This window comes from Copidosoma floridanum, unplaced genomic scaffold, assembly GCF_036245765.1.
Source record: "Copidosoma floridanum isolate Cflo_tuat_1 unplaced genomic scaffold, Cflo_Japanese_pri ptg000019l, whole genome shotgun sequence".
Taxonomy (NCBI): Eukaryota; Metazoa; Arthropoda; class Insecta; order Hymenoptera; family Encyrtidae; genus Copidosoma; species Copidosoma floridanum.
This window is the reverse complement of record NW_028321896.1, coordinates 1,596,359-1,619,851: the sequence shown is the minus strand read 5'-3', so window position 1 is coordinate 1,619,851 and position 23,493 is coordinate 1,596,359. Positions and strand designations below refer to the sequence as shown.

Genomic DNA, 23,493 nt, shown 5'->3' with positions numbered 1-23,493 from the left:
TAATAAGTACCCTGACTCTGTTGTTTCAAAGATTATTGAATTTAGATTGCCATAGACCAATAATACAAAAAAAAAATTACTAACGTAAGCAATTAAAACTCACCATCAATACCTTCGTTATTGATCCATTGTCTTGAAATTTTTTTCATAGTAGAAAAATTTTTTCAGAATTTTACTTTCCAAGTAGTGATCATATAATATGTACATAGTGTTTACTGATGTTTATAAATTTACTTTTAGGCAAAGACAAATTCTTCGAAGATTAACTCTGGGGTAGCATATAAATTCAATGTTTCTATGACAATCTTCATGAGTATTAATAATAATAATAATAATAATAATAATAATAATAATAATAATAATAATAATAATAATAATAATAATAATAATAATAATAATAATAATAATAATAATAATAATGATAACAATAATAATAATAATAATAATAAACAAACATAAAAGTGACATTCATAGAAGCAAGATAAGGAGTATTTGGCTTTAGCCAGACATACTAATAAATACGGTCATAAGTCTAAATGAGGACTCTTATGAATAAAGGAGGTAGTTTCATGAGTTACTTAACTTTTTTTGTTTAGTAGGAATATGATTAAAAAAGCGATTTAAAAATTTAAAGACTTTAAAACCAACGTATATTATTAAAATATTAGTCCATCCTATGTTTAGATTAATCTAGTCTAAAAATTATTTATCGTAGTAATTTTTACTTATTATATGAAAATAGTATTTTATGGTTTTTACACTTATTATACCTATTAATAGTTGTTCTAACTGATTTGTTACTTCAGTTACAGCTTCTATCTAACGTCAATTTTTTTAAGCATTTCTTGTTTTTCTTTCTATTTTCAAATATTATAGTCTTTTGAATTGAACAAACATTATCTACAAACCTTGTTAGGTCGATCAGTTATGAATAGACCGTGATTTTTACACTTTCCTACATCCAATTCGTGTCATAACTACAATAAGTTTTTTAATAATTTAGACATTGAGTACTGGAATTTTGTAAGGCCTAAATGTATTTTAATCATAGCCAAGGTGTATTTTTTGTTTTTCTAGGTAAAAATTTTTTTTATTTTGGATGGTTGTCCTGTAGGTCCAATGTCAGCTATAATTGATGTAGATTGTAAGCTTTCTATGATATAAATATTGAAATACATATATTGTTTTTACCATTCGTTTTATTGGATGAATTTTAACTCAAAATATATGTTCTTTAGATTTAATATTATGTTTATTTGATGAGATAGCTTTGTTTGAAATTGATGAAGAAGCTGTTAAAGTAAGTTTTCTTATGGTGTACACTATGCTTAAGTAAATTTTATATACAATAAAGATTTCAAATAAGCTGCCAAACCAAAGGCAAGGGTCCATAAGTAGTTAAAAAAAATACTTTTTAAATTGATTCATAAATTACAGTTAGACGAAAAATTGCAAAACAGTAAAATTGAAGGTCCAAAAAATATTTTTGTAGAGTAAAATTTTTTTCTCCAATGATTGATTAAATGTCTAAATTAAAAAAATGAAAATAAAATGGATATAAGCCATAGTGAGACTTTAAATTATAATCTAATATTTAAAACGAACTATAAATAATTAAAATGTTAAATCTTGAAAGTATAAAGTTCTTCAATACAAAAACTTTTTGAAAAAATTATAGTATTTAATAAATTTTCATAAGCACTAACCGTAACAATATTTAGACTAGTTTAAATACACACTAATTTTTTTAATATTTATCATAATAATACACATATAATTGAGTACAAAAAAAAAAATAAGAAAAAACATAGTTAAATAAATTATTATGGAAAATTTTTTCAGAATTTCAAGATTAATATGTATGTAGAAAATTTGACAATGCCACTTTTTCAGTAAAAGAATAGCATTGGGTATCGATTTTGAAAATTTAGTTATTTTCTAAGGTATCATACCAGTATTTTTTTCTTCTATAACCATAACAAATCGTTATATATTTTAAGATTCTTTTACTGTTCCAACAATACTTTTTAGAAAGGATTACGCTCATCAAATGAATGAAAATACATTCATGCAGGTTACTACAACCGATTTTCGATTTTGTATTAGTAACGTTTTTGATATTACAAAAATTAAAGCTATGAACAGCAATCTAAATAATAGTAAGTACGAATTTTATAGAGTTTCAAATTTTTTTTACGTAAAATTTTAGAAAAGAGAAAATATTTAAGTGACATTGTTACTTTTCACCAAGTTCTTAGTAATGTCAACTGAATGCAATATTTAGATTAGAAAAATAAATGAAACATTCAAACCGTAAAAACCGTAATTTTTTCTTTTAGTAACATTACTTAAAATTCAGTAAAAAAGTAGAAAATGCTTGGTTTGATAAACAAGAAACTCGGCAAAAGACATTTACGTTGTAATAGGTATATTATCTAATGTTACAGTACACGTGTACATAATAGCATTCAAAATGATGATGCATGAGCAGAAACTCAGCAATTGGTCCCCGTTTTTGGGAAAAATTCATAAAATTTCGTCAAGGCAAACGATTTGGATGCACAGATTCTGCTGTTGAGGTAAAAAGATGATAATTTTATGTTATTGAATCGATGTACTAAACAAGTTATGATGAAAGAACGGGTAAGGCGTGCGGCAATTGCTTTTTGGTAGTTGGACATGCCAGTATAAAAAGCCTGAGAAGATTTCGGTACATTTAGTGCTTCGCTCGTCTTCTGATCTTAAACTGCTCATCCCAGACCAAAAACAACATGAAAGTGGTAAGAACATTTTTAATTGTTATAAATAACTTGAAAAAAAATTTTGTTGCAAAATTTTGTACGTAAAAGTAAAAGAAAAACAAAATTGTTTTACTGGTTTTGTTGGAAATGTTGGTACCATGCTATGAATATTTATAAAAGTATTCATTTAATCTCTTTAGTAACTTCCATATCCATTTTTACTTAAAGTTACTAGATAAAAATCGAATGTAAAAACTTAACTAAATGAGTGTTGTATGAATGTCAATTATTTTTAACCAATAAATAACAATTTATCAAGTCAATTATTGAGTTATTCGTTACTATCTTTTCTTAGGAATTTAATTATAACTTTTTGATAAAATTATCATTTTAATGAATAAATTGGTAAATGATCAATGTACTTTTAGTCACCTTAATACTTATCAATACGTACACATGTAATCACAAGATTTAAAAATACTTATTTTGTTTATAAATATTAAATATTAAAATGAAACTAATACAGTATGTTTATGACAATCAGTCGAATTATCGTATAAAATATGACTATAAAAATACACTAGATGTTTAATTTTATTAATATTATAGTCGTTATAGCTCACAAAACAAACAAAATTACGTAAGCCAAAAAAAATTACAAACGTTCAACAAAATTGTGTTTTCCAGATCGTAGTCCTCGCCGCCCTCGTGGCCGTAGCCTCTGCCGCTGCCATTGACGCCGAAACATACGTTGTTAAAGAACAGCCGCACAACAACATCGGTATCGGTGATTACCAGTTCTCCGTCGAACAGAGCGATGGCCAGGCTCGCAGCGAAGTTGCCACGGCCGCGGTGGTCCGTAATCCTGAGACCAACGAGGACCACACTATTCTCAGAATCCAAGGCCAGTACAGCTACGTTGACCAGAAAACTGGCAAATTGTTCGTTGTGTACTACACTGCCGATGAAAATGGTTACCACCCCGAGGGAGACCATCTGCCCAAATAAAGACTGTTTTTTCTTCTTCGTAGTCGACTTTGGTCTTCTTCCTCTTTCATCTTCATCTTTAGCTGTTTTTTAAAAATAAATTACTATTTGTAAACTATTATGTTTGTAAACTATTAGTTGTTTATTATGTCATTCAAAACAATGATTTGGCATCTTAAAGAAAAAGTAAGATTCAAAGAAAATTGGTTTCAATATGTTTTAAGACTAAAGTTTTAAAACCCACTAGAGACAAACATTACTTAATAAATTTGTAGAAAAAAGTACACTTTTTCCATATGGACGGAAACTAATAAAACACATAATCAACACTGAAGTATAAGTATCACATTTTATTATTCCGAAAGCGAAAAAACAGAGTCCGTGAGACATATTTAGCGACAAATTACGATCCACCATACGAAGTACATATATTTCCTTCCATAATCATAAGAAAACACGTATGGACGCAGAAGCCATGGCGATATATATATCTGGCTGATAACATCACGGCTAAGAAGCAACTCCCAAGACGCTTCGAGTGCACCTCCTTCTCCCAGTATCCTACTCCTCCATACCTTATTCCCGCAAGTTCGGCCGGCTCAGTTGAATTAATTGTTAAACGCAAACTCAAAGCGAAGCTTAACGACTTGACAAGTTGCCACTCCTGGTCTTACGCTTCCTTTTCCTCGATCGGCCTACCGGCAAAGGCCTCAAAAGACATAACCCGCCGTACATGCCGCGGAGACGAAGAAAAGTGCTGAAGGCATACGTTTGCCTATCTCTGCCATTAAAACTTAATTGGAGTTCGAGTTCTCCTCGTCTCTCGAGCCCCGTTCGCCCGAGAGAGCGCAACAGCGTAAATCAAAAGTTATCACCTCGAGAGCAGCAGCACCTCCCTTTTCTTTCCCTGCTCTCTCTCCCTGTATACTTTGGTCGTTTACCAAGACTGCAAAAGTCTTTATCAAGCGCTGGCTCTCCGCTCCCACCCCCACCCCAACTTCTTGATGTAAATCGATGTCCTTCCGGGGCTCGCGCGTTAACGAGCCGAGTATGCTGGTCGTAAATGTTTTGCCGGGCCTGCGCCCTTTTAATCGACCGTCATTAGCCCGAACAGTTTTCGTGATCGAGTGTTGCTCGGTCGACGTCGCATTTTGTACATACCCTTTCCTGGGTTCGGTCATCCTGGCTTGTAGGCATAGTTTCAAGTCTTTGGTGCTATCTTACATAATTAAATCCCTGTGCTTCGTACAGACAGAAGATAGTTTTTGCATTAGAAATTTTCTTTTTTAATTCACCATGAATACGTTATGCTTGGATATTGGTAATTATTATATGAATCAGTAATATAGCTTTGTGACTTGAGGGGTTTTCATTTGATTCACATTGTTATAGGTTTGTTTTTATTTCCAAATCCTTTCATACGTAAATTGAAAAAAAAGGGTTATGAATGATTGTATAAAAAAACAGTTCCAGTTGTTTACGCGAAGCCACTGAACATAATTGCTTTTTACTTTCAATAAAATCAATATACATACTTATAATGTATACTCTGTGTTATCAAATCGTTGAATAAATAAAATAATCTTTATAAACTGTAATACCATTATGATAAAATACATGATTAAAACGGATTATAAAATTTATTTTGCTTACGTTGCTTTTTTTAAAAATGAGGCTCGTATACCTAACACCAGAAAAACCAATCAGTTTTATTGTGTAGGTGCTATTTGGGATTGATAACTAATCGTGAAAAGCCACCTCTAACATTGTTCAACACAAAGTAAAATTGTTTTAAAAGAAGATTGTGAATAATATTTTTTGCAAGTTTCAGATAAAATAGGGTTTATTCTAAATCATTAAAAAACAATACTGCAAGATCACATTGTAGTGAGACATTGGACAGAACAATGCTGTCTGGAAAGTGGTGACACCTCAAGAATTGCTGAGAAAGTATACTGGCTATACCGGAAACAGAGTGCTGTCTTACCAACATACAAATTATCCTATTCCACGAAAAAATATGTGAATGTTTGATGATGTAAAATTTTAGAAGCAATAGTAATGGAAACATATAAATACCATCATCATGAATACCAAAAAAATGATATAATCCCTCATATTTTAATCTGGATTGGATTGAAAAAAAAAATCTTGTATTTTAACTCGTAGAAAAACGAAATCTTGAATCAATTTACTCTGACTTGAACGTTTGCAATAACCAAAGCTCAAACAGTGTACACAATCGACCATCGTGTAAACTCAAGTCACGTGTGGGCAAAAAATCGCCCTAAAGTAATTGATAAATGGTCCGGCGGGCAGGTCAGTTTATGTTGCAGAAGTACGTCGCAACAACTACAATAGCAACCCTTCGTACCAAGGGAGTAGAAGGGAGAAGAGGGGCAAGGCCAGTGTGATTTATACCTCCCGGGAAAAAGCAGCGGTGAAAACTGTTGTCGCTCGGTAGTATCCACATTGGGAAAAAAAGTTTTTTGATAAACTTACGGAAATTAAGGTTTGAAAAGACTAATTTTGAGTACATCCTACGAGAATTCAATGACATCAAGTGTTTCTAAGTTTTTTATTTTATTTGCGAGGATAAGAATTTTTTTTTAAATTAAACAGTTAACGAAAGAAACTAAAATTTAATGATTGTAACATCTAGTTTCATACTGTACCATTGGATTTGTATTAGATTTAACATATTACTTTATTTCACATTTTTGTTTATACATTTTGAAAAACTGCTACGAATGTAAATAAATTCAGATTTGATAAATAAATATTACAATTTATAGTATAAAATAACAGTATGTATATACTATATAACATTGCATATATTATGTTATTTTCAAATAAATCAATTTAAAAAATTTATTTTGAAATGGAATATTTTTAAATTCTATTTTAAGAAATTATGTTTTCAAAAATATTATTGAAACAACATAACTTGTATCAACAGAACGATTTAATAATATTATTTTAGGTAAAATAATACTTTTAATCATTTATCACTGTTTCAACTGATTCAACAATAATAAACGAATTACTTTCATGGCTCAACTTAAATAAGAAACAAAATGAAAAGAAGCTTATGGCTCAAGACTTATTTGACACTTTTCCCTTTTTGAGGTTTAAGCTATAATTAAATGTTAAATAAAAAGTGAGTGGATAATCAAGTCACAAGAAAAATTGAGATTGTAGATAGAATAGATTTGAAAATATAAAATGAAAACAGCTGTAAAAAGTGAAAGATCACATACTTTTCAGTATTATTGCTTGAAAAACTTGTTTATTTCTTAGTAAATTATACGTTTATCTTAAGTTTCAGTTACCACATCGATAGCAAACACTTGAATTAATCTAATTCTCATAAGCTTGCAAATTCAAAGACAATTTTCTAAACAAAGTAATCTTTTTTTTAAGTCATCAAAACTTTATTCTTTTTAAGTAGATACGTAGAATATTATATTATTAGGTACGTAAAAGATATAATGGAAGTCACTTGGTTGGGGAAAAAAAAACTGGAGTACACGAACGCGAGATATATTTGTGGTGGAACAAAAATGAAAGAGAGAGGGAGGACGGAAAATCTCCCGAGAAAAAACGCTCATCGTGTGCACTTGTAGGTATAGGCTTGTGGGTGCTGTAAAATTGTTCTCTTGTCCGGACTACAGCTGCTCTTCTGCTTCATTAAAAACATTCTCTTCAGTTCTCCCTCTCGTATGACTGTGCAACTGAAGCACTTGGCTCTCATTGAGCTTTTTCGAGCTTACCGACCTCCGTTTCAAGGACTTTTCGGTAGTTTTGAAGGATACCCAACGTATTTTTTAACAGTAATTGTAAAAGTTTCTCGAAATATTTCAATGTCCAGTTCAGATTAACGTAGAATTTTTTTTTGAAAAAATAGCGAGTTCCCATTATATCATCAGAAAATTCGACAAGCTATTAAAAAAAAAACCTAACATTTTTTTAACGTGAGTTTCCCGGTTATTTTCCAGGGTAAGTCTCACATTAAACACGAAAACTCTACGTTGAAATAAAACAGCTAGCGTAATAATACATTGCAGATAATCAGCTAGCCTTGCGTTTTAACAAGCCCGCAATACGAATAGACGGTAAGAGGACTTTGGAAGAAAGCCACTCAGCTTATTTATCGCCAGAGAGTAAGAAAAGTAAGACGAGCGACAGTTTTACGCAATACTTGCTCCCACTCGGGCCCCCGAGATGGAACTCATTTTTTCCGTGGCAGCTGATATTGAAGCATGTAATTTATATCAGCAAGGAAGGGAAAGAAGTTGAGGTGATGGTGGTAGTAAGGGAAGGGGTCTTAGATGAAGCGAAGTAAAATAGAAAGAGAGAGAGAGAGAGAGAATGAACGAGTAAATTACCAAGAGAGCGATGGCGTCCGAGTCATCTAATCGTCTTGCGTCGCTTGCGCCTGCTGTTGCTATGTGCCCCCCACCCATTCTCTTTTCAACCCCCACCTTTTCTCGACTATTGTATGTACCCTCGCGTTCCTTATCTTTTCTACAACCAGCGGAGGGAGTAATTGCTCACGTAGAGTAGGAGTGATGACGAAAACGAGGCAGCAAAAGACAGAGCGGCAGGAAAGAAAATTGACGGAACATCGACGTATAGGTGCCCATACACGAGTGTATACCTACAAGGAGAGTAGCACTGATCCAGAGTGCAAGGTCAGCAGTGGATGTTAATTGCCCGTCGATCGCGGTATCGAATTGCCGACCCAACGAAAAGTAATCGTGCCCCGCCTCTCTCTCTTTCTCCCTCTCTATCTTCCGTTCGTATGTAATAGATGCCACAATCTTGCCACCCCCTCCCCCCTCTCTTTTCCTTTCTTTTCTTTTGGGACACGTGTGTACATGTGTCCATTTGTGTGCGCTGCCCTTTCCCGTTTCGTGCATGGTATACGTACGTCGACACGTAATGCCGAGTTTGGACAAGCCAATAAAAGCTTGCAGATTTAGTCTTTGCCCCCCTCGCCATTCATGCGAAACATATATCTTTGGGAATGGCTCGACTATCTAGCCCCGTGCACGACCAATACGACTCTTTTTTCTCGAAACGAAAGTTTCGTCGGTTTTATGAGTTTTTACTGTAATGTATGGATACGCGTTGTATTGCAAAATCTTTGGGGTATGACTCTGCCAGGGAAAATATCAGCTAAAGGGGGATGAGTAATTGAGTAACTTTGCCGCTGATACGCATCGCCTAATTGGCTCCATTTGTTCCTTTTACAGTTAGAGCTGTCAGCGTTCTACATTGTCAATTTTTATTTACTCTTTTTGTGGGATTTCTGATGGAAAAAGACCGTTGCAATAGGTGACCAGTTACGTATAATGAAGGTTTATTTGAATGAGAGATCGTCTGGCAAGTAAATGTTTTCTAGTATCCAATCGATTGGAACATTACAATTGAGAATTCATTTGGAATGGAGGTATGCTAGCATAATTATTTCAAACCTTTTAACGATATTCATCGTTTGATTACGAATTTACGAACATGAATTGATTCTATGCACTTCTGTAAAAAAAAGGACAATCAATAGTATCTATATTTGGTGTATGGTTATAATACTTGTAAATGAATTTGAAGAGGAAAACATCCCTACTCAATAAGTGCAATCCTACATCAAATTTATATATTTTTTTATACTAAAATTTAGACAAAAGCACGTGTACTTAGTGATTTGGGGTTGAATATAATTAATCAAAATCAGTTTTTCAAATAGTTTGTTTTCCTACACGCTTAATAAAATTGATAGGGTTGGAGTTAATTTTTTCACACTAAATAATTTCCTACTGTATCCAAAACTTATCTTACAGTGGTGTTTCTACGCTTTTTTGCTCATCACACATTACTGGCTAGCTCCATTCCGTATACCACGCAGTTGACATCGATGGATTAAACAAAGGATGGGCCGATTGATTTACAAATCCAACAAGTTATCTTTTGTTTTCAACAAAAAAACTGATTTATTCAACAATTCATTAAATACAGTAATTTATTTTTTAACAGCTTTAGTATTGAAAATTGTAATACGTGACCATATATCTATATATAGGATCAGCAATACGAGACACGAAAAACATGCCTTTCATTTTAGTCATTCAAACAGATGCTGAGACAAAGGACAATAAAATAAAATCTTAGGTAAAAAACTATTTTCCTTTGTGATAATTCTTAGGTAAGTGCTCTCCCTCGGGTCTGAAACCATTTTCATCGGCAACGTAGTTGACGGTTATGATGTTTCCGTTTCCGTCAGGATAACCGAATGACCCTTTAACTCTGTAAACGGTGAAGTCTTTGTCGGTTTCGGGATTACGGAACAGCACGGCTTCGGCGACTTCTCTGTGGAACTGACCATTAGACAGCTGGTAAGAGAATCTGTAAGGACTGTGGCCATTGTTGTTGTGCGGCTCTTCACTAACAATGGTAATCTTTTCTACTCCTTTGTTGTAGGAGGGGGCAGTGTTGACGAATGTGAGAGGATTCTGGAAGAAGGAGGGTTGCGAAGCATCAAAGGTATCTATCTCACGCTGTGGAGCAGCAGAAACGACAGCCACGAGGGCGGCGAGAGCTATGATCTGGAAATGGAACAAGTATTTTATCTCAGTGAACTCAATGTTTTTAGATTTATTGTATGTTTGATGAAATATGTCCCAAAAATGCGTTTATTAAGTTAAAAATTTTTTGCATTTTATTTTTATTGGCTCGAGTTATATTCAGTAGTTAATTGTTGGCCAATCAGATGTGACAGTAAATAAAACTTAAACTGCCCTTTTTTAAATATCTCAATTTACTTACTAAAAAATTAATAAAAGATGAAAAAATTAGTTTTTTTATCCATTCAAAATTTTTGTCTAACATTAGTTATTTAAGGTTCTTTCATCTTATTAAGCTTGATGAATAAATAATTTTTACTTCAATAATTCAAACGGTAAATAGATTTTTTTGGCAATTTTTCTTGATTATTTTTCGTTAAAAATTAAATATTGCTCTGGATAATTTACTTTATTGCTTTTTAAACGTATACTTATGGATGTAAAAATATTATCCCCAAGTGCCAAATTATTTTCAAACATTGTGATTTTTCTTACCATTTTCATGATGACTGTGCTCGTTGTTGAGCAGTGAAGTTCTAGATCGGAAGATGAGCTGAGAACTGAATGTGTCAAATACGATTTTCCCCGACTTTTTATACCCACTTCTTCAACTGTTGGAAAATATTCTTCCCACTCAATGAGTAAGCGGCTGAATTCATTAAACTTCATTTGTTTGTCGATTTTTTGAATTTCTCTCCCGTCGATTAGTTTAGAAAAATTACCATTTTTGGATTTTCACATCAGTATGAGTTTTAATGATGGAAATCTGGGAATATTCCACGTATAATTAATGACTTTCCGATTTCGGTGAATACTATTTTTGATGTATTGGATCAGAAAAAATCAGTTCAACGCAACATTAGTTGGATACCGTTACAGTAGGCTTGAGCCACTTGACACAGGTATACTGTACTTTCTTACCTCGTAATTGATTAGTTAATCATTTCGAGACTGTAAACTCTTTGGTTTTATTTTTTTTTGCACATAGTATTGTAATTAATTATAAATAAATTTATTTATAATGGTAAATAAAAAAGTGACTTAATAATTACCATGTTCATTGTCATGGGGCATGATTTTACCATTAAAAAAGAAGAGAATTGATATAATAGAAAATTATAATGCTAAAAATATTATAAATGAACTATTTTCTTTTATGTATTACATGGGTACAATCCAACTATACAACCATTCAAGAAAATAGAGATGGCCTCACTAAAAATGATGCTCATGCAACGAAAACTACTATTATCTGTAACGATTAACATCAATTCTACCAGTCTTACACTTTTCTTTCAAGGTAGTACTATCAGCAACTTGACAATCAAGTAATCAAGTGTGTATAACGTTGATAAAAATTAATGTCAAGTTATACAATCACTACAAATACTTGAATAGTTATTATCAAAAATTATGAAATCATTTTTAGCTCATTGTCATTGTATTGAGTTTTTAACAGTTTGTACCAAAGGTATGACAATTTTTTTATCCAACCAGAAAAAACTCTAACATTCCGATACGAATTTTTATTACAAAAACGTTTGTGACTTACTTTAAAGAATCAGATAATGTTTTCATTCCTTCGTATCTTAAAAATACGAGAGTGAAGTTTCAAGTCCCAACATTTGGTACAAAGTTTGAGAAAATATTTAGTGAAGAAGAGTTGTGCTAAAGCAGCCGGGAGTTGTGAACTCTTTACTTTTATTATTCTTTTGTTACAAGTACTAAGTTAGATCAAATATGAGATAATACATGATTTTCCATGAGACCTGTATTTAACCCATACAAAACCAAAAGTGTTCATAAATCATTCTTTCACACTACAATCTTATGACACTGTAACCATTATTTATTCCCCAAAATCTAATAGTTAGCAAAGTTACATCGATATTTGAATCGTCATTATTGTAGTAACCTTAAATTTGGGATTACGATAATAAAATAGTACTGGAAAATATAAATTTCGTTTCACTGCAGTTTTTCTCAGTTATTTTTGATAGATCTAAATTTTTTCTTCAATATGACTGTTTAACTTTATGTGATCTAATAATGTCTTGATATAAAAAAAAGCATGTGATTCATTTCAAAAATATATCTTTTAAATTTTATCACTACTTTGGTAAAAGTTTGGTGTGACTATTCTGCTGTTGAAAATATAGTTAACTAGTAAATAATAACTCAAAATTAATGTAAAATTGTTACGATACAATTTTAAGCGTGCATTTGATTTGGTAGAAATATAATCTATAATCCAGTAAAAACAAGTTTCTGAATCATCAATTTTTTTGGTTGTTTATTAGAATGTAATAGTATATAACTAATTGAATATTAAAAACAGAAATAATTGAATGGAATGAACCACTTACTAATGCACACAACTTAAGTACAAAACACAACATACTTAACACCTGACGGTGGTAAGTATTCAGATGTTAAAAAATGTTTTTTATGAGAGTGCATCAGATTCCCGTCACGATACCGGCATTTGAGAAAAGATGGGCATTTTCGTACCATCACCCTCGCCCTTTTCTTTAATGGTAAACTCTGCACAGTTAACTACAGCTTATTTATCACCTTTATTAAGTAATACAATATTTACTTATGGTCTAAATAAAAACGGCATATTTATTACACCGATACTGTAATTTTCAGAGAATTTCTGATTTCATTAAAATATAAAATGCTAAAGTAAAGGCAGAGCATCAATACTATGTTAATAGAAGGTACTGCGAGCCACCACATACGGCAACACAGGCTCTTACACGGGCTCTTTCGCAACGGTGTATACCCATCTTCTCTGGGGCGTTCGATATGTTCGGGAAAACAGAAATCCTCCTCTAGAAATTGTATATCAATGTGAAAAACCTGATCTTTCGGCCTACACTTTTGAAAAAATACGTGTCAGAAGTGCCGTTTTTACGATATTTTTGGACTATTACACATTATGTAGTCTTTTCACGGTTGATTTAATGCTTCCAGTAAACTGATAGTTAATTAAAAAGCTGAAAAATATGTAATGTAGATAATATTTTTAATACCATCATTACGAGCTCAAAAGTAAGGATTTAAAAAGTAATGTGTTGTATTATTTATGTCGAGAGTTAATAATTGTGATAGTAATATATTTTATTTTATGATGTATAGTTTTTATATTGTCATTAAAATAGCTGCCTAAAACTTTAATATGCCATACATATGCTAAAACATTACGTCTTAATCGAGCGCCAGTTCAATCTGTACTTGCTTTTTGTGCAGTTGATTTTAAATGCAAGTGTACTACTAAGAGTATAAATTACCTTTATAGATGTATTTCTGAGTAACAATACAATTATTACATTACCTAATGGGACAGATAAAAAACGGTTTATGGATTTGTATATTTGAAGATTATGTGGATATTTGAAGGCAAAAAAAAAACAGAGAAAAAAATTAATTTTCGTCATTACAAAAATTTGTTTATTTTAAAACAAATCTCATTTGCAACTGCAGTCAGATTAGGGAGGGGGGTTACTTTATCACAAGGCCTACCACACCTGAAGGGGCCCTTTGTCGATTTCCAATACTTTTATTTATGTTTTACACACTAAAAAATACTCGAGGAGTTACATAAGAGGTTCTCCAAATGCCATGGGTTAACTGTAGTTGCATTTTTATTGTTTATACAGTGTACATGAATTAAAAATTTTGACAATACTACTTTTCAGGAAAAGGTATAAAAGTTATAATGCTTGTTACTTATGGTTCAATTTACTAAGGGATTTTTTATCAAGAACAAATAGTGAATACTCACTTTAATAAGATTTTAAAAATTTTCATAAGGTGAATACTAAAGACTATTTTAATTTTAATATCAAATTATTATAAAGGTGGAAAACTACGTGAATGTTTTGGATATCAGAAGATACAATGTGCGGTAATATCCAATCAAGGTTACTATAGATGATAATGAGATGATTCTTTCGTAACGTGAGACATGGAAACAGTTTCCGCCGCTGGCGAAAACTCATGAATACGTACGAGATTTACAAATATGCGTTAATAGGAGAGATTATGATGCGAGGATTCACCCCCCCCCCCCCGATTTGAAGAGGACGATAATTTTTTTACCATGAAATGGAAGAGTCGGGAAAGTTGCGACAAACAAAGGATGACCGGCAAAGGCCACAAATTTGATAGGCGAGAAAAAATTTTCGGCAGTAGGAGAAGCAGGTATAAAAAGCCCGAGACATTTACATCAGACCCATTCAGTTCTCAGCTCGTCTTTCGATCTAGAACTTCCTAGTCTAATATAATCACCATGAAAACGGTAAGAGCAATTATATTTTTACCAATAGTTTTTCCATCAAATAACTATTTTTTGTTTTAATCAGTGAAATCAGAGTTTTAGTAACAGAAAATTTAAAAGCATATCAATTTATTTGTTGATGTATTCTTTCAAAATGAGTTTGTTTGTAAAAAATTTACAGGCATCCAATAATACATAATTACAGTTTTTGTAAGCTCAAAGCTGTCGTTGATGAAAGTTTTTATATTTTATTTCTGTTTTACATTCTTCAACTTTATTAAGATGTATCACGGCATTTTTACAGAAAAAATCATTTATAAGTTCAAGCGTACCCTAATCCGAATTTCCAAGAACGTTGAATCTTTTTTTTGCCACGAGCTGTTTTATTTTTATGATTACGATTTATAGTAGTAAGAGAGATCGAATACATATTTTATTACACAACTAAGACAACTGCATTCTAAATTTTCATTAAAACTGAAATATATGGCTCAAATGATTCCTACGTTGCACTGGAGTAACCAAAAATCTCATAATTGCGTCAATCGACATAAAATACTTGTTTCATTTCCAGATCATAGCTCTCGCCGCCCTCGTGGCCGTCGTATCTGCCGGTTCCTTCGACTCGCGGTTGGCCTCCTCCATCCGATCCCAACTCTCCTCCACCTTCTCGAAAGCAAATTCTTTCAAGCCTATCGTTGTCTCTGAAGCTTCCGCGAACATTCGCCGATTACAACCCAAAGCAGTCTTCGCTTTCTCCGGCCACGCACGTCCAACTCCAAAGCCAACACAGCACGTAGAGCATGTCACTCTCGCCCCGACCAAGAGTCCCGTCAAATTCGCCGACCCTGCCCCCGCCTTCGACGCAGAACAACCAATTACCGTTGTTAAGGAAGAGCTGCATAACAACGACGGCTTCAGTAGTTACAACTTCAACTACGAGCTGTCCGACGGCCAGAACCGGAACGAAGTGGCCGAAGCCGTACTTGTCCGTGACCCCAAAACCAATGAGGAGCACATCATTTACAAAGTTCAAGGCTCGTACGGTTTCTTCGACGCAAAGGGAAATTATCACGGTGTCTCCTACATCGCCGACGAAAATGGCTACAAGCCCGTGCTGCAGTTTGTACCGTTCAAGCCTGCCTTTGCGAAAAAATAATTTATCCTATACGTAAAAAAGGTTCCTACTTTTTTTTACTTGTTTTTTATTTTTATTTCTTTGCCGAGGAATACGCTTGATAATTAAAAAAAGAAAACTAATATGTATATACACGTGTGTAGTATTTTACTTGCTAAATGTACTCACAACACTTTCATGATTGTTGAATAAATGTTTTTTGTATTGATGAAAAAATTTTTTTACCTTTTTTTTAATAAAGGCCTTGTTAAATTTTTGTACCTTGGGATTTTTAAGTGGCAAAATATTCATTTTTATGTTTTTGATACTTGTTTATACTTGTATATGCTTGTGAAAAGATGGTTTATTATTATTTTTTTTTTTTTTTTTATATTAAATCCTTTTGACACCTCGGAGATGCCTGTGAGAGGAGAAATTAATTAATAACTAATGAGCATAGACACTGCTACAGGCTACGTTTTCATACAGGCTTGAGAAGGACTTCAGGCTTTTAACTGAAAGTGTGGCAAACAATACGTTTTAAAAAGTATTTTGAGGTATTTAAAAATATATATCTCAATTGTATAGGAGATAAAGCTAACAACTGGACCGTTAATTAACAAAAAATCAAAAACGAAGACGAGACTGTTTTTATAAACTGTGCAGTCATACTCGTTGTCTCTCAGCTCCCATCGACTTATTTTCTCAACTGCACCTCGACGCCTCCTCCTCCTCCCAATAGAGACAAAATCAATCTGTCCTTGTTTACGAGCTTTGGGCATCGTAACAACCAACCTTATGGCTTTCGTATCAATGTACAAAGCACAAGCACGCACGCGAGTAAAGTCTCCGGACGGGAATCTTAATTGAGACGAAGAAGTTTCCAGCGTGTAAAGGGATGCGCATGTACGGAAAATTTCGCTTGCTTCGGGGACGATGTATGGAGGAACGCCACTTTAGCTTATGCGTAAATTACGAGTGCGGAGGGGCGATTGTTTAAAGGCGAGGAGCAGTAAGTTACTTCGGCTCGGGGTGGGAGCCAAATGTTGTGTCTATACGCGCCGTACACCATGTGCAGACGCGGAGTTTGGGAAAAGAAGAACGCGAGACGTTTATGGATCGGAGAAATTGCCACTGGAAAGTCACGCGAGCTTGATAAGCTCTTCCCGAAGGCCTTTCTTTTTTTTCTCTCTCCGCTGTTTCGGTTTTATCCTTGCGTCAATGTGACTTGCGGAGTTTGAGGAGGAATTTTGATACAATTTGAATTTTAAAGCAGTTGTTTCTGTAGGTTTCTTACTTCGAGGCTGTGAGCTATAAAACTTTAAGACTCTCCGATGGTGAGTTGAAAAGTGATAACGCAAAATTTTTGCTCGCGTCGAAAGAAAGAAGCTTGGAACTTTTCCTTAGTATACTGTCTGATATCTAGAACAACATCTATTAGCATGGTACATCCGTGATTTCTTATGTGAAAAAAAATAGATTATAAATTGTAGTTCTGAGTTTACGTTTTATAAGGATACCGACATTCGTAGCTTTTTACACCAACAATTAAGTGTAAAATTACGATAAATTTATCAGAAGTAAAGCAAACCAGAGGGGTAATCTAGGCCTTAAAATTTTTGGAAAAGATGCATAAATTAAGATCTTTTATAAAAAAATGCTATCTAAAACTTTGAGAAATCAGTAGGATTACACAAGCATTCAGGAATAAAAACTCAACTACACTTTTAAATTTCAAAAATTTATTATGGTTTTTACTTCCTGGCTTTCACCATGAAAAAAAAAATTTTTAATACCTGAATGAACTGTTTCCTTCGCCACGTGTGTATCACCATTTTATAACACAGTTTGTAAGATGATTTAAAAATCAGAAGTAAAACCATGAGGTAAAACATTAGAAAATATAAAATAAATGTATACATCAGGTCAATAATTTATACACAGCAGCCAAATAAATAATTGAATTCAAAATTCATTGGAGTAAATAGTCTCTCAACTAAACTTCAAGTTATAGTTTGTACTTTATCAATACAATTTTTTGTGTAACAGTTTCCTCCTTTGGTCTTTGAATGTGAGTATCATGCGTATTTCAGTTCCAATAGCTTTAAGCTCAAAAAAATATAAGCCAGATTATACATATTCGTCGACTAGAGCACGCACTACGGGTTCGCAGCATTAGCAGCTCGCCTCTTTCTCACTTCCCTCGGGGGAACGTCCTTTTCGTGCTCTGGCGTTCTTTTCATCTCCTCTCATACGCATCAAATTAGACTCTATACCAAATAAAAAAAAAAAAAAAAAAAAAAAAAAAAAAAAACACGAGAGAGCTTTAGCATGAATCGTTGTTTGTGGCTTTCGCCACCTCCTATTTCCTCGTTCTCTTTCACTCTCTCGGAATATCTTCAAGATGTATGCTTATTTTCAGACCCTTTTTCCGGATTTCTATTTTTTTGCCGTTTGATGTGACTTTTTTTGGACTGAATAATACATATGCATGGGCAAGCTGGTTTTCAATTGGCTTTGATATTCAAAGACAGATGGAACAAGGCTAAAAGAAATATGCGAAGGTACCGAAGTTTCTCAGCCTCTTTGAGAAACAATTTTAATTTATAAAAATTTTCCTGGTAAGCTGAGGAATGCCTTTTAGTTTTGATGATAAGTCTCACGTCAGCTATTGGGTCGTAAGAACATGATTTTAAACAGATTCTGCTCTTCGGATTCAGCTCTTTGATAGCAACTAAGTGAAATTCTACTTTAAGATAGATTCTTTTTAGTCAGCCATATCTTTTTTTTTTTTTTCGACATCATTAACTCACAATTTCCGTATAACTCACTTAAACAAAACGTTATCCATTTTGGGAGTGATTTTAAAGGAGTTACTTTAACGTGATATTGTCATTAAAACATCTGTATGATTCATGTTCACATTTCTATGTACGAGTCACGGCAGTCAAGATGGTTGTATTGGTTATATAACAAAAGTACCAAGCAAAAGGTTACAATCTGATTATTCCAATACACAAAAGGAGCAAAATACAAAAGCTCCATTAAAAAAAATATATAAACAAGTACAATACCAAAAATCAAAAAAAAATTTATCAATTAAAAAAATTTACTGAAATTTTATACACGAATGTTACAAAATTAATAAAATATCGTCAAGAGTGGATTTCATGAACAACATTTTGCAAGTAACTGACGCTGTCATCATTTTTGGCATATTCACCGTATTCAGCAACTAGACTGAATAATCTGTCCGCCACTGTTGACGACAAGATGGACAAACTCTCCTAATCTTTTGTCCAAGATAAAATTTTGTAAGTATGAATGCAGTATTGCCTCCCTCTTTTATCAATTCCAAAAACAAGGTACTAAGACTTGGATGACATCACTCACGACTTGAAAGTGATTGCACCACCGTTTAACAATCGAGAACCCAATTTTGTGTAGATATCAAAAAACAATTTGTGTATTACATACGCACATACCTTGTAATAATTTATTGGCTCGACTGGATACCTTGGCAGAACACCTCGTCTTCGTCTTCTGGTTGGCAAGCCCTTGATGCAGTTCAAAATTCGTGGCTACCTTCTGCTTCAACAAGGGTAGGTAAAAAAATGCTTTATCATCATCCTTGACAACATGAGATTTTATTGTATTATCATTGGTAACTTAAAGTTGGTCGTGACTAATAGTTGGACTCACGTTGGTTCTGCAAGTCGAAGCTTTATATTATATTGCATAGCATACTATACATTACATTATGCATTAACTTGTGCGATTATGGGCTGAAAATGCTTGTAAGCACGGATTATTAAAAAAAAAAAAAAAGTAGTACACAGCATAGTAGAGTACAACGTTTTTTTGTTTATCCTTCTAAATTTTCGGTGGTACTCGTATAAGTAGAAGCAAAAAAGGCCAACTAGCCGCAGTTTTTTCCGTAGTACGTAGCCACGTTATACACCCATAAACGCGATGAGCAGCGTAAACGACCTTTGAAAGGAAAAAAAAGAGAGTAAGAGAGCGACTCAAGCAGGTAGTATGTGCGTGTGTTACGGGCGACGCAAAAGCTCTCGACGACACCCTTGATTAAGCTCGCGTTTTACGACTACACTTCGTTCCTTCGTGATTTTTTTTTTCACTTTCTTCTTTATATACTCGCGCACAAGCACACATACGCATTTGCCCACGTACTTCCGTGATGTAGTTTTTACGGTTGGCCACTGCGCCGTGGACTGTCGCTATGGCCACGCAACGTCGTAATTTCACGTTTACTTCAGGGGCTTGCCTACCTACGACTCTGGATTATCTGCAAGTATACTAATGCCTGGAGAGCCGGAGCGAGAGCTTATGTTGTTACTTGGTTGGGTGCACGAGTGCCTATGCGTGACTTTTTTATCACGTTGGGGAGTAAAAACAAAAATACAAATACAAGCAGAAATATAAATGAACAATAATCCATGGAATAGTTGGTGACAATATGTTTGTTTGTCAAGGGTTATTGGAGGACTCGTTAAAAAAGAAAGGTAAATAAATGCTAACGTTAAAAATATGAATATGTGATTCACGAAAACGGGGAAAAAAGGACCATGATTTATATTACCGTAAAATTAGTGGTTAAGTTGGGACTATATGTATTGTAACTATAATATTAATCGAAGCTTTACGATGAACTTTTTCGGTGATTCTCCTGATTTAAGAAAAAAATGAAGTCAGATGTCAGTAATATTATACAGATACTTGCATAGGTAAAACTATCATACTTCAGCGTAAAAAGTGTAGCTGAGCAATATCAGTTTTTTTGTAAGGTAAAAATTACCATGAAGCTATGATAAAAATTATAGATAAGATTCCTTGGTCACGACTACCGTTGCGTATACAGCGAATACTCACATACATTTTTTCTCTAGGTGTAAAATATCAGTAGACACGGGCAGCGTCAATCAAAATTTATAAATATCTGCTTTGATACGTAACGACTACACCAACTGGAAACTAACAAGCTATTGCCGAGGGAAAATTATGCGCCGTACGCACAAACGAAGGGGGTAGATAGTTGATGCAGAGAAAATCGAGCTTTCCTAGAAGTATAGAAGGAGGAGGAGGAGGAGGAGGAGGAGGAAGGCGATATTATGGGAAGCAAGGCGGAGCTTTTGGTAGTATAATGACGAGAGGTGAGATAACTAATTAGTCATACTTCAGACGTAAGTCTGACAAATTGTTCCAACTTTGCTGATGAAAGCCGTTTAATATGGGCCAGAGGACGCGCCTACCCCTCCTCCCTGCCCTTCTTCGCTCCCATTGTACCGGCTTACCCATCTTTTCTTTCGCTCACTCTTGAGTTATTTCTCTCTCTACGGTCCTACCCTCCACTCTCTCTCTCTCATGTCGCACGATCGTAAGGGAGAGATGCTGCCAACGTTGTCGTCGTCACCTCGTCAGAAGTTTAGCGCGTCCCCAACGCGCTTGAAATACATAAAAGCTTCTTACTCTCAAAATTTTAGCCCCAGGGTCGGTGTACGTGTAAAAGAGTCCAAGATACGCTTACGTTGCATCAAAGAGCTACGCCTATTGTGTTTACTGTTTTTTTTCTTCTTTTTTTCATTTCCGTTGGAAAACATTTAATTTTTGTTTCGAACGAGGAAGTTTGAAAAGTTCATCACTTTATCCGCTAGAATATGGAGGTTAACCGATAAAATAAAATTGATGCAATCAAAATATCTTTTTCTTATTTTTTAATTTACTTCCATGCGAGAACTGTAACAATATGTTCGATCAAATAGTTTAATAAAAAGATTCCCAAAAAAACTCAATTAATTTAACAGATTGGTGTATTAATATATTACGGCTGGACGCACATAACTACAAAATAAGTTAATTTTTAGGAGCGTACAAATAATTACATTTAATTAACATATCATTTATAAAATAACAACAATTTTTCATATTAAGATAAACGTATGTTCATAATAGTGTGAATTTATAATTTTACAATTAAATATTAGAATTTATAACATTTATAAAATATTGTTGTTTGAAGTAAACTTAATATAGCTTTAAACTTTTAATTCATCGTGCTATTTAGTGATTCATTGTATTTATAGTTTAATAATGTAACTTTCCTAAAAAAAATTTAATCTCCTTGTAATTAAAAGGAGATTAAATTTTTATCATCTGAAATTCCAAATACTTCTTTCGTGAACTTTTATTTACCTGTTATTCAGGAGCATTGCCAAGGGCAAATTCAATAATACCTACATTACGTAAACCTATCTTTATAGTGCCTTGACCCTAAAGAGAAAAGTAAGTAATGATTAAAATTGAAATAAGTTACACGACCTTCGAATACTCAATTAAAATATAGAATAAAGTAATTGATGTGCCTCGATCAATTATGACGTAAATTTTATGTTTTTAAAAATTTAATTTAAATTGCAAGTCTACTCAATTTTAGAGCATTTATGCTCGTCACTGTAGCATATTCTTTCAGTGCAGCAAAGTAGAAGGTAAGTAGGTGTTATTAAAATTCTGTTATAGGACCACGTGTTACTTTCGTAAAAAAGTTTGATTTAATTGGGCTTGGATTATTTCAAAGATTTGAAAATACATCTAAATGTTCAACTATGATGGAAAAAAACTAATTATATACAAAACTTGATTTGAGCTGAGATTACGAATGCAGACTCGACGGCACCTGTACTGCCAAGCTTCGTTTTGTCAATTTCTTTTTATTTTTCTATCTCTTTGCAGCTTCAATTCCGTCTCGAGTAGTATGCATTTTCGTCCGCACATCAAATTTGTTGAGCTTGAAGTTTTTGAGGGACTTGAAAATGGAGCAAAAGATACACTTGAGAGCAAAATTAAAGCCTTGTTGTCATTTTTCGTGCATGCATATAAAATGTGTATGCATTTCACGTAAGAGTTTGCATACGCAGGATAGTTTGATTGACGTTACTTATTGCGCTCATGCTCCAGACTGTGTTTCGTTGTGCGAGGCCGTACATTCCAGGTTTGATATATTCATAATTAAATTTCAAAATATAAGATAACTTCTTGTTCCTTAACAAGACACTTGGGTCCCTCTGGTAAAACTTCACTTGTACGCTCAAGAGGCTGGGGAATCAAAATTATTGTACGATATCATCTAGTAGAAATTTTTTTTTCGTATATTTTTAGAGCAAATCTCTCAAGTTACAACGCTTCAACGATCAAATATCAAGGTAAACACGGCCTTGGTGGATCCTCGATCTGTGAATTCATTTGAAAGTTTTTTTTTTTCAAAATTTTTACTCCTCCTTTGCAGCAGCAATAAACAGGGTCGTGCGCAATAACCATCATGCAGCTGTGCTGGTTATAAAACTATAATTTATACCGACTGGAAATCTTGAAACATCGTATCGCCGTACGTCTGTGGCAGGTTACACAAGTAAATGGAATAATGCGTGGTGTATACAACGGTACAGCCTACTGGCTACAACATACAGTGTTTAATGTTATTGGCTCAATAAATTCGATAAAAGGCCATGTGTAGAGTGTATACAATTTTATCTCGTTTATGTTTTACCGAAGAATTAATCAACAATGGCTTCATTTGATGAGGAAAAATATCAAAGACTCTACGAATGAAATTCTTTTCAAATTAATTCAAATAATATTTTTAATACCTCTCATAGACATTTCAACGTCCTAATACCTAGTACCTAACAAAGAGCAAGTAAAAATTTACCGCAAGGTGTTGTAGAC

The 23,493-nt window shown here is 33.5% G+C and overlaps 2 protein-coding genes across 2 annotated transcripts; one reads left to right on the top strand and one right to left on the bottom strand.

The window, feature by feature from the left end:
- The first annotated feature begins 1,119 nt into the window (after positions 1 to 1,119).
- On the top strand, positions 1,120 to 3,749 carry LOC106636908 (larval cuticle protein 1-like). The gene is made up of 3 exons (XM_089593581.1): positions 1,120 to 1,144; positions 1,239 to 1,300; positions 3,429 to 3,749. The coding sequence occupies exons 1-3, from the start codon at positions 1,120 to 1,122 to the stop codon at positions 3,747 to 3,749; spliced, it is 408 nt and encodes a 135-aa protein (XP_089449707.1).
- Positions 3,750 to 9,907: 6,158 nt separating this feature from the next.
- Positions 9,908 to 10,855, bottom strand: LOC106636909 (endocuticle structural protein SgAbd-6). Its single transcript, XM_014349458.2, has 2 exons — positions 10,847 to 10,855; positions 9,908 to 10,333 (listed from the first exon to the last, which is right to left on the bottom strand). Exons 1-2 carry the CDS (start codon positions 10,853 to 10,855, stop codon positions 9,908 to 9,910), a joined length of 435 nt encoding a protein of 144 aa, XP_014204944.2.
- Between the last annotated feature and the right edge of the window lie 12,638 nt (positions 10,856 to 23,493).

Excerpts from the sequence above, each read along its gene's own strand:
- LOC106636908 (XM_089593581.1), top strand. The coding sequence starts at position 1,120 with ATGTCAGCTATAATTGATGTAGATT. Across the intron at positions 1,145-1,238 it reads AGCTATAATTGATGTAGATT|ATTTAATATTATGTTTATTT; the intron begins GTAAGCTTTCTA and ends TATGTTCTTTAG. Across the intron at positions 1,301-3,428 it reads TTGATGAAGAAGCTGTTAAA|ATCGTAGTCCTCGCCGCCCT; the intron begins GTAAGTTTTCTT and ends TGTGTTTTCCAG.